The sequence below is a fragment of the Antedon mediterranea genome, chromosome 2 (genome assembly GCF_964355755.1).
Source record: "Antedon mediterranea chromosome 2, ecAntMedi1.1, whole genome shotgun sequence".
NCBI lineage: Eukaryota > Metazoa > Echinodermata > Crinoidea > Comatulida > Antedonidae > Antedon > Antedon mediterranea.
The window spans coordinates 13,855,155-13,867,522 of NC_092671.1; the positions used below are offsets into that span (position 1 = coordinate 13,855,155).

The 12,368-nt window shown below is 32.6% G+C and overlaps 2 protein-coding genes across 2 annotated transcripts in view; one reads left to right on the forward strand and one right to left on the reverse strand.

Moving 5' to 3' along the window:
- The window catches only part of LOC140040484 (small ribosomal subunit protein eS26), a 375,295-nt gene that overhangs the window by 196,720 nt on the left and 166,207 nt on the right, over window positions 1-12,368 (forward strand). The window lies entirely within an intron of this gene.
- Window positions 7,486-11,990, reverse strand: LOC140039685 (prostatic acid phosphatase-like). Its single transcript, XM_072085305.1, has 10 exons — window positions 11,858-11,990; window positions 11,479-11,574; window positions 11,069-11,308; window positions 10,509-10,601; window positions 9,907-9,999; window positions 9,623-9,746; window positions 9,371-9,465; window positions 9,142-9,251; window positions 8,710-8,885; window positions 7,486-8,210 (listed from the first exon to the last, which is right to left on the reverse strand). Exons 1-10 carry the CDS (start codon window positions 11,933-11,935, stop codon window positions 8,083-8,085), a joined length of 1,233 nt encoding a protein of 410 aa, XP_071941406.1. The 5' UTR covers window positions 11,936-11,990; the 3' UTR covers window positions 7,486-8,082.

Below are 12,368 nucleotides of genomic sequence, written 5' to 3' on the forward strand. Positions count from 1 at the left end.
AGTACGAACCAACTTTATATACCATCGAGTAAAAATTCTAGAAGTAAGGCGCGATTTACCGAATTTTGCCCTTACGTAAATTTATATATAGAAACATACATTTAATACAAGGAATGACCTGGTTTAAAGCTTTCTGAAGTAGTATAATGCATTTTTACAAAATTGCAGGTAAAGTGTCTTTAACTTACATGTTTCACAGAACTGTCCAGTGTAGCAATTTGGACAGCTACACGTGTAAGCAGTACAGGAACCAGAAACCTGGACACAACCAGCTCCATTTTGACAAATGTTATTATTACAAGCATTTAATACTGAAATATCAACCGGTAAATATGTTTTACTTTCTCTTGATACATTTATTTATATTGTATTTTTGTTGGGATATATATGAATATACAGCTTTTATTGGTGCATTGTTATAGTTTCATATTATACAAAAAAATTACAGTTGCTAACAATAATTTTCAAATCAATTTTAACAAGAGCAGGTTCCAGAGAGAATTTCAGTATGAACCGGCGTTAAGCAGAATCAAGTTTTGTAGTTTAAATTATAGAGGAAATAAGTAAATTTATTTCTGTTTAGATTAATTTAAGTTGTACAGGACACAAATGTGATTACTACAAGCATTTATAATACCAATAATCTTAAGTAAAACTTGCTAGATGATATAATAATTATATTCTTCTAGGACAGCTAAAAAAATAATCTTTCTTGTAAACACATGTAGGTGTTTACACAGTTTACAGTATAATAAAAGCTAAGATATAGACTAATCTTCCTTAACACTACTTACAATTTTTAATATAAATAAAAAAATAGCCACCATTAATCATAACAATTTATGATAATAAAATGGAAACAGAGGTGGTCTCAATATGTAAAGATTTCCAATATTTAGCGCCCAAAAATGAAAAAAAGAAATTATGAATTTACCCTAAATACTATAACTGGGTATAATAGTCAAATTATATTCTTTAGAAGTAGAGTGATTTAATTTCTTTCACCAGCCACCTGAAAAACCTCCTTATCTTAATTACAATACATGATGTTCTAAATATACAGAAAAAATTGCAGATTTATGGGTTAATTGGGACCTTTTTAGTAATTAAACATTGTTTTGTGAAACAGAAAAAAACCCAGAAAAATATTAACATTCTGTTAAAAACATTGTAATAGTAGATACTTCAGATTTTGTAGGGAAGAAACAAGATATGACATACTTCATATACATTTTAAAGTGTTTCTTTTTAAACTAAACAAACCTGTTTCGCAGTTATTTCCTTCAAAGCAACTCTGACAGCTACAACTATATGAAGAACCAGAGGCAGCACAAATTCCATTATTAAGGCATGGGCTTGGCGAGCAGCGATTTACTGAAATATTAAAAGAAACACAATGCTTGTTAACAAATGTTAGCGTAAAAAAATGTACAAAACATTTGTTATCACTATAGAAATTGTATTGTCAGGTTGTTTTACTTGCTTGTCCGAGAGAGAAACGACATGAGAACCGTCCCTGGAACTAATCGACCAAGAACTTTTGCATGCATAGTACACAATGACCCCTTTAATGTACAATAGGACAAAAACGCACAGAAAATTATTATCAATGAATTAAATGGAACATCATTGTGATTAGCAGAACCTCCACAAATTTATATCACATCTACGGGAGTAAGTATAAAAAGATCATCAGCCCGACCAAGGTTGCCTTGGCTCATAGTTGCCATTTCTGGCATTATTATGCTTTTTGGCATTATTTGGAGGCCCACGGCATCTGGCATAATGCCGCGGCATTATTTAGCCGTTTTTAGCATAATCTGGCATAATTTTGTGTTTTTTAAACAACCAACAAAATAATATACCACAGAACAAGAATAATATTTTGTTTAATCTTGCAATTGCGTGCATATCACCTTGCACAATATCATATCGTACAAAACAGGTCTGTCAAGTTTTTTCCGTACAATAGTTCCTCCATCCTTTCGTTTCGGACTCAATCGACTCTTCTGATAGGCTGGCAGGCTTCTGCTCAGAAACTACCGTGTGTGCGATAGGCAGCACAACGAAACCGAGACTAGCCGCGATTGATCAATTATGTTTCTCTATTTCAGAGATCATGCAGGTTATTGGATCCCCACAGATGATGTAGAGACAATTGAACTAAAACATTATGAAAGGGGTTTTGTTTGTTCAGTTCATAAGTATAAAAAGCGGCCCTTAAAAGGGCAATTTCCGGTAACTTAGCAGCTCCAATTTTAAACATTTTTTCTCCTCAAGAATTTTTTTCCATATTTCAAATTAAGTTCCAATTCCGGGCATCGTAGTTCTTACCTCAGCCCCAGTGACCATAATGGGCCGAGGTCCTAGAGACTCTTACACATTTTTATTTGAAATTAAGTGCCATTTCCGGCCATCGAGCAGCTCTATTTCCCCCATTTTTTTTCCTGGAGACACTAATTTATACTTTTGTTTCCTATTTTAAATTATGAGTGCCATTTTTGGACCATAGTTTGCTAAGTCCCTGGAGGCACGAATGAATATATTTGTATTTAAGTGCCATTTCCGGCCATCGAGCAGCTCTATTTTTCAAAATTTTCTTACCTCCGCCCCAACCATGGTGGAGCTGAGGGTCTAGAAGTCATTAATGGATTTGTATGCTATTTCCGGGGGTGGAGGGGGGGGGGGGTTACAGGGTAGGGGCTGACATTTGCATTGCAGTTACCATTTTCGCACCCCAGATATTGGAAATTATATTATATTCATCCATACACACAAAACGACAGGGGATACAATTTTAGGCCCTATTTTGTGTCAGTTGGGGTTTTACAGACGTTTTTTAGACATGCAACCGTTGGTGGCGCTAATTAGGGCCACATTTTGAGGATTTGGCATTATTTTTCCCAATCTGGCATTATTTGAGACAGGCTACGGCATAATTTAAATTTTATCGCTGGCAACGCTGCCTTGGCTTCACTAAAAAGATGGGTTGACATAATTAATAATACACATAGTAATGTGCTGTTATCGTCCCAGCATTTGAACATTACAGCAATGGGCTTAATGTAAACTAAACACTTCTACATCATGGTGAAATTAATATTTAATATTTACAGTACCTTCGCAAGCAGCTTGACATGAAGCCAAGTCAGCAAAGTTGTTCACATTTCCATTACAATAATAAGCAAATGCTTCACAATTTGAAGATGTGCTGTTGTAGTAATATCTTAATTCAGCAATGGCACCTACACATGTAATCTGGTCTCCACTGGCCATTGGTAAGGAACAGATTTCTGAAAGAAACATTTTTTAAAAGCAAAATTATTAGTTAGGAATAGATTAAAGTGACACTTGTGTGTATTAATTTGGATCTACATTAATTATATTAATATTGCTGATGGAATATTACTATTCTAGGCTCTCTACTCCTAGTAGATAAGTTTATAAGTTATAATAGGCCTATAACAACTCTTCTCCTAGATAGCCCTAGGCCTACTTGCTACTACTAGTACTAGCCTAGGCCAAAGAATATATACTGTATCACCTTATTATACTAGAGCAAGAGTATTATTTGCTTTCACAAATCACACACTCGAATTTGTTGACGCCCTCTAAGAAAAAAAACTTTTTGCAATCATCATCCCCAAATATTTTTCTTTTTAAATATTGTTTTCTATATCTAAATCATTCTTATAAATGTTTGTATTCACTAGTCAAACATGCAAATTTGAAAAAATAACAAATATATAAAATCAATAAGCCTGCTCAATACTATGAATTTCGAACAAATATTAAATACTAATAAGCCTGTTTTATCGTTATTATTACAAAAAAAAATTGTTTTCATTGGTGAAACGTTGGCGGCAAAGGTTTCAATTCATTGAGTCCAGATTATCAATTAGTGTTAATTGTTGTATATTTGCTTTTTTGCTTTTTCCCGGTGTATTAAGGGGAAAATTTGGAGTTTTCGTGGTGTCCCTTGAATAGGAAAACCTCTATTCAGGGGATACTATTTATTTTATTATTATTTATTTATTCAAGGACGCCTATTAAGGGGACAATTTGTCGAAGGTGTCCCCTTAATAGGAGTTTTACTGTATTTAAACAATTTTTGTCAGGATTCTTAGCAGCATCTAGCACGGAGCAGTAGCCTACAATTAACAGCCACTTAAACATTTTCTCAAGCAGGCCTATCATAGAAACTTACGAGTTTCACATCTGGTTCCAGTATAGGTACTTGTACATGTGCATGTGTAAGATGTACCAAAATCATTACAAGCACCACCATTGAGACATGGAGAACTGGCACACGGACTGCTGGCTAGGAAATAAGAATGTATACTTATTAGTATATATTGAGTACCCTTCAACTAAATGGACATCAACAAAAGATTTCTACAGTGTTAAAAACAAACAGTCCACAGTTTGTTTAACCAACTGATTATTAATCTGTTAAATCTCTCTCTTATTTCTCTCATATAAACGAACATATAGGCGCATCCCCTTGTCATGAATTGAGATCATGAGTTGTGTTACGGTAAGGCCAATGTTATACTTATTTGTGTAGCCGAAACGACATTTCATTGTATAGTACATAAACCTACATTGTGAAGACGTAACATTTACAAGAAGAGAAAAAATGATGCAACACACTATGCGCTTCATTTGTTTCCTGTAAATCTGTAATCTGAAAAATAAAACTTTCGTAAGTAAGTTTAGGCCTAGTATTAAATATATTATATGTTAAATGTTTTTTTATACATCAAATGATGATATTGTTTGTCAGAATAGTCCAACGATAACATTCGGTAACTTTAAGTATGTCATTGGTATCATACTGTATGTGGTTTGAAAATATTTTGCTGGACTAGATCACAATTCATAATGTTTTAGACCTTAGAAATAGTATAATATTTTCTTCAGGTATAGTATTAGTTATACTAATAATTCCACGATAATTCCAACTATAACCAAAGACCTTTGCAGGTGGTCGAACCTAAATATGAAATAACCTCCAAATGACATTACACATTTGGAGAGCTACAGTTAATTTATAAAACAGTATATAGATTTTATTTCAAGCAATGTTTACAATTGAGTGGTTGCTGATTATGATTATTGACAGATGCTGCAGTCCCAGAAACCCCATCAGCCTTCATTAGAAATGTTCACATTCATTTTTATTTGTCTTTAATGTCTTTTATGTGTAAACTGACTTTGGGGTTGGGTCAACCGGCTCAGCTACAGTGATTAAGTTCACTTAGGCTGACCCTCGTCTCCCCAGTTTGTTTTTGTTATGTATAGCCTATGTATACTGAAATAGATCGAAAAAATAATGAAATAAAATTTAGAGTAATGTGCCATAAGTTTTTAAAATCTAATATTAAATAGCATACTAAAATTCCCCCCTTTTGGCACTAAATTTTACTTTAAGAATTGACAAGGTACAATGAATGCATTGGTTCAATGTGTGGGGGGTGGGGGCGGCATTCTTTTCCGTAAGCATCAATTAATAAGGAATTTAGTAAATTCATCACGACCTGGTTGATTTGATATTCATAAAAGGGTGAAACGACCGAAACTATCGTGTGTGTATGTAAGGCAATGTTGTATAAATGTATTGTAATTTAATAATTGGGACTTCTAAACTCACGAACCAATAAGTGCAAATTCTTCTTTATAAGTTACTGAACCGCAGAATAAACAAAACAAGATGAAAGGAAACGCATTGTGATTGTATAAAGAAACCCGAACTAAATAAATCAAGTGCAGGTCTCTTTAGAAATTTCATATTGAATTTACTTCAAATACGATACAAATACCTTCTTTGCTATACAAAGTAAAAATTACGTTTGAGAGATACGTTTCCTTATAAGTCTCTAAAATGTTATAAATGACAAGTTTATATAGAGGGGCGTGCAGAAGACCACCCTCCTCATATAATAACAGGTATTCTAAGGCCGTAGCAAGAGGTTAAAAGCAGATGAGGCAAAGATGCTTTAAATATAATTATATATATTAAATATGACGATCTGTGCTGGAGAGTTGGGGTGGGTGGTGAAAATTTAACATTTCAGGCGAGGCGAGCGTCTCGTCTGCCTCATTCTGGCTGCGGCCCTATCTTCTGTAAACTGATTCATCATTCACCAATAACTGACAGCATTCATGTCCGCATCTAAGCCCCCACCACCTATTTTACCTGAAGGGGGTAATTAACTATATAGGCCTACTAAACTAGTACCAGTTTCCAATGATTCAATATTTAAAGATCAATACTAATAATTCTGAGGTTTTTTTCACTACGGGAAATTGATAGCTAACCAATACAGTCTGATAATGCTATGAAATGTTTAAACAAAATGCTTACCTTTACCTTAGAAAAGAAACAAGAATACTAAGTGTGTTCTGCTGTTGTAATATGGTCACTGAAACTAACTGTTATATATACTGCCTTTTCACTGATTAAACATTAGTATAAAGAACCATTCGGTTGACAGACAGATCGACAGATCCCAATTGTCATTTAAAATGCCTTTATGTTCACACGAAATAAGTGCTTTAAGCTCTATTAAACACCGATGGGATTCCTTAACTCATGAGCTGGTTTCAATTGGTATAACCAATGAAATGTACGATATTTACTTTATGATGGTTCCTGATTATTGACTATATCACATTTTGTTGTGAATCTTAAGCGTATAAAATAGGTAGACAAGTTATATTCTAGATACGCACGATTATATGTATAAATGTTTTTATAATGGGTTTTGTTTGTTTGTTTGTTTTATTAGTTTCTCCACACATTTTAAAATAAAAGATAAAAATTACAAATTGCAAATAAGAAAATTACAATAAACAAAAAAAACATCAAAAATGTGCGGATGGAGGTCAAAATAAGTTGCGGACAACTTTAAGTCGTGACCACCAGTTAAAAAAGGTTAAAAATAAAAAATAAAAAAATAATGAAGGTATACAATAGCAGTCCGGCTTACAATAAAAATACAGAAGCTTAAATTGCTAAGACAATAGTACAATTACAAGATGAACAATATGATAAGGTATTCAATTCAATTAAGCGAAGAAGAAAGGAAACAAGAAGAACACGAACAGCAGATTTAGCTGCAAATGGGTCTACATATTTTCTCTCAAATTTGTGTACGATACGAAGCAAGAGGTGATGGTGGTAATAAATGTCATCCCATTGCTTATATAAAGCTCTGTCTACACTATCAAACTTTATGTGACAAAAAATTTGATGTGCCTATATAATATGGACATGATGATATCATATCATTGCCAGGAATTTGTATGATTTATTTCTTTTTTATTTTTAAATGCGCCTTGAGCACTCTGGAGTGGTATGTGCGCTATAAAAATCATATTATTATTATTATTATTATTACCATATTTGAACACATCACAATTTTTGTCACATAAAGTTTGATAGTGTAGACAGAGCTTAAGGTAATGCTTAATGCTTAATGAAGACAACACAAACGAAACATTAAATTATAATTAGGCCTATATTATAATTATATAATTAAAATCAATGCAATCACTATTAATAGGATAAGAAAACAAAATTAATTATGTACAGTTTCGTGGTTGGTGGGATTCTTTTCCCCATGCCTACGGGTTTTAAACATTGTAATACAGAATAATGTAATAAGGGAAGAGTAGCCTACAATCTCGTCACTGGCAACTTTTAAAATATGATCGAAGACCATGTTTATCCATTGCAAACGAGGAACAAATTTATAAATAAAGTCTACTTTATCGTCTGAAATGTTCAACCAAAAGAAATTAGAATATTCTCCTGATGATTGAACAAGTTGATGCTCGGAAAATAGTACAGTTGATATACGTTTAAATGCAGGATGCAAGAGAAGACAGTTTTAGCAATGTTTTAATATAATATATTTCTCTTTTGGCTTATAACGGAATTTGTATTTCCGTGTGATCCTGCGACTCAAGTACAAGCACCATGTAATGTTCCGAGCATTTTTAAAAAAGAAATGCGAGAAATGATCAACTATTCTCGTCTTCCGATTCTTCAGACGATACAGAGACTTTCATGTATTGTCATAAAGTCTCTCCGTGTTTGTCGATGAGGTAACGTTTGTGGCGCTGTTTTACTTCACTTCGACAAAATAGTACGGCCAGAACCAGCAACATAAGGAACACAGCTCCAGACACAAATGCTATAACGTCTAAAAGGACACACAATAAAATGGGCATCAATATCATAAATCCATAACATATGGAGATCACTACTATATATTCTTTCTATTGTAAAGTACGAGACCATAGTAAGCTGTTAATATTTATTAGAAACCTTAATTTTATTATTGAAGTATATTATTCTAAGTGGATTGGTGAACGTTACATTAGTCTAGTAGCATTTTTTTTCTACAGTTCACAAGAAAATGAAAGCACTCAGAAACTGAGTGAAGTATTTGGCAAAATATTGCCACAGAGGGCTATGTTGATATATTTTTTTTTTATTTATAAAGTTATTAATGAACAAATTTTCTTGAATTTGAATACTCATGTTCTGCAAGTATACCTATTTATTTAATTTTACTTGGCAAAATAGAATTATTCCAAGTAAAAAAACAACATTGTTGAAATACACTTAGGCCTACTTATGCATTTCTTGAATAAAAGATAATAATGTGCAATATTAATTGTAGTACACTGAATGCTTACATTCGTTCATATAGAAAGGTAGTCTACATGCGGCATCCAGATCTCCGGGTAGAACATCAGCAATCAGGCTTTTGAATCTTGCGTATGGGCATAATGTATGGTTACATCCTGGTATTTCAAGTACATACGGATCTGCATTCGTGTCATTCTTGTACCATAGATTCACATAATACGTTCTAATGATAAATTAATAATAAGTTAATTTGGTTATACGATATATTGTAGGCCTACTACTACTGTATCAATAAGAAAAATACGCAATAATAGGCCTAAATAACCATCTATTTACTAATTAACTAACCAAGTGTCAAATCAATGAAATAATAATATATTATTTAAGATAATAATAATAAAAAGTCAATAATTAGTATTTTATGTTTATGAAATGACATTTTAATCATCAATTATACAAGTTATGGTAGTTTCTCTTACTCGTTTCTGCTCTCTTTCCATAGTTCTACTCCCACACATGCGCCGTAGGAAGGCGCCACACCATTGTATAGACCTAACGCTGACATAAGGGCCACAATCGTAGTATCGTGCTGCAATAAAACAATGCAACATCTCCTATTGAGGAATTTTATTGTTTTAACTTATTTGCTTTTGCTAAAGTGTTAATACAATATTGTTATGTTCTTCATCATCATGTTTTAGTATTTACCATTGAATACATGTCCATACGTCTCTGTTTCTCAAGTGGCAAGGTAGATATAATTTTATGATCCATATTCGATACAAGTTTTTCGAGTAGAGAACCTTTAAAACAATTGTAATATTTATTTTTTGTTACTGGTTAGGAAAGGAAAGGTTAAAACACGTTACGTTAACAGTTAGTCAAAGATCGACATAATAATTTATGTTAATACAGTTTTTTTAACCGTTCATTACATGATATTATTATTATAATACATACCCCCGATGAGTCGCTGTATGCCATGCTGTTTGTAGATGTACGTTAGAAACGCGTCACATAACGTCACAAGTTTACTATAAACGTCATCTGTGATCCAACCTGGTTGTGTATGATTGTGAAATCTCTATAATAAAGATAAGACAAAATAACAAAGTTTCTACATATAAATGTATTTCAACTGATGGTGTACCATACTCTTTAATGAACAATAGATAAAATACATAAATAAACAAGATCTGGATAAAGGGAAACTCTTAATGTTATATTTAAAACAATTTGGCTACCTCAACTTTGATTGGATCAACTAGGCTGTAAACATCAGACATATTTAGTGAGTGTCCATATCCTGCATTTCTTGAAATATTTTTCAAAAATTCCTGTACAAAACAGAATTCAATATTTAGTGCCTAGGTCTATAATACTTTATAAACTATAATTGCAGTTTCGGGAACAGAAAAGCACCTCGGGAATATACCCTCCTTTTTTAATGATGCTAAGGATTTGTTAAACGATATCAATTCTTGTTTTTTAATTAAGAAGTATACTTCTAGATGGCACCCATGATAATGTTCATGTCATCTTTAGTCTCTACACTAATGCTTAAGAATGCTAGTTAATGAATTAACTAAGAAATTTACTAATTTAAGTTCCGGGGGGGGGGGGGGTACCTTTTTTATTTTATATATATTATATACAAACTTTTTTTTTTCTTTTTGTTTATGGGCCTTGCGTGACAAGAAATCTCTTCTTGCAAGATCCTCTATTAATGGTATTTTTGTATTGTCTCATTATAAATTACCTCTTTGTTATTGTATTGCTTTACCATTGATAGAAACTAATAAATGTGGAATTATGTCTATTGATTACAATGATGTACATATCTTACCGCATTTTCGATGTCCATTTTCTTGAGCCAATCACCTTTCAAGATGTTCTTGTATAACAGATGATAATACGGGCAAACTGTGACGTTTGGGACCTAATAAACATTATTAATTGATTAATACACAATTAGACAATTATCAATCTAAGTGGTGCTAAATTACATTAATTAGAATACTAAAACATGCCACTGAATATAGAGTTAAGTTATATCTGGATGAAGGAGATGTTGGGCTTTTGTACATGGTCTAGAGTTTATCCTTATAATTTTTATAAATTATAGTATTTCGCACATTTCTTTCATTTGGGCTACTGTGCTGGAATACAGATGTTACGTTGGTAGTACTTATTAGTTAATAACTAATTCTTAGTAAGCCTACTTTTATATCAATATTTAACTTTTGAATTATTACTGGTACAGTATTACTGGTGAGTACATACGAGTGGCGGTACGAGTCATTGCTATTTGTTTTCACTACTGATTTCTCCTTGAAACAAGTGATAATGATCAATCTCTTTTAATGGTTACTCACTCCTTTCGTTGAAAATTAGTTGAATACCTACGTAATGGCTATATATAGAACCCGTATGCACTGGAATTGGTTGCCATAGTATGGAATTGTTCCATGTCTGCCGGTGGTCTGGAGGGTAGAGACCAGCTAAAGTGCATTCTGCTGACATTAGGGTCCTATCCACATCTGTACTGACCACTTTCAATTGGTATCTTGAATAATCTTTACTGAGGAATCCATTGTATTTTTGTCTTAGAAACTGGCCTAGTTTATACTGCTGACGCATCCCAGTCTAAATGCAATGTAATAATAAAATGCTATAGGCTTAATAGTTATAATAAGTAACATACATTAATGATAAGTACCGACGATGAATATATAGATCTTCTATAAAGAAGAATACGAATAATGAGGCAAAGAACGGAACTTTAGTACGTCAGTAAATGTAAAGCATATACATACCTGAGTCAATTGTCCAAATCCTTGTTCCCAAAAGTCCTCCTTATATCTGGAGTTTGGGTACGTATGCATTGGAGATCTATCTCCATGGCGATATATCTAAATTAGTAAAATAATAATCCAGTTTCCATTACCAACATACAAATAAAAAAACAATTATAAACAATACTATCTAACATAGTAAGCCTAAATGTATAATAACAAACTTTAGAAAAAACAATTGAAGTACTAACTGTACATTATCATCTTTAAAATATCTGTTACTGTCCTATTCTATAATAAAGGCCAGTTATGCTTTAAGAATACAATCAAATACAGAAAATGCTTTATCTAACTATTAAAAATAAGATAAAGACAAACATAACAAAAAAAAAACACTTACCAAATTTACAAATTGCAATTCGTCGGCGTTAACTAAAATTAGCAAAATACCCGAAAAAAATAATTGCGGTAAAAACATACTGACGAGTAAATAGGTTGCAGATACTCTGTAAATAGAATAAAACTTTTCAGTGTTTCTAACAGGCTACCTGGACTTTTAAAATCTCAATTGGCCACTTAAAAATGAATATAATTATAACGGTAGGAAAATACTCTGTTTATACGTATAAGTGGAAGTCTACGTAAGCCAAAAAAAAGTGTATATAGGTAATGACGAAGGTCCACTCTGGAAAATTCCTCAACACGTTAGTATTAATCACACATCAGCATTACTGGATAGCAAAAGAAGTAGTAGCGTGTACAAAGTTTCAATGATTGTTACAACAATTTTAAGCCGATGTTTATGTTCTCAAGATTCGCAAGTCAGAGCCTATGTATCTGATCTACAGTCTGACTTTAATTTGGACAAACCGTCAGAGTTGTCAAGAAAAATTGAACACAGTTTGTTAGTG

What these genes read in the sequence shown, in the direction of transcription:
- LOC140039685 (XM_072085305.1), bottom strand. Translation starts at nt 11,935, where the DNA reads ATGTTTTTACCGCAATTATTTTTTTCGGGTATTTTGCTAATTTTAGTT. An exon ending in GATTTGGACAATTGACTCAG is followed by an intron (nt 11,309 to 11,478) that starts GTATGTATATGC and finishes CATTGCATTTAG; the next exon opens with ACTGGGATGCGTCAGCAGTA. An exon ending in ACCTTTCTATATGAACGAAT is followed by an intron (nt 8,211 to 8,709) that starts GTAAGCATTCAG and finishes GTGTCCTTTTAG; the next exon opens with ACGTTATAGCATTTGTGTCT.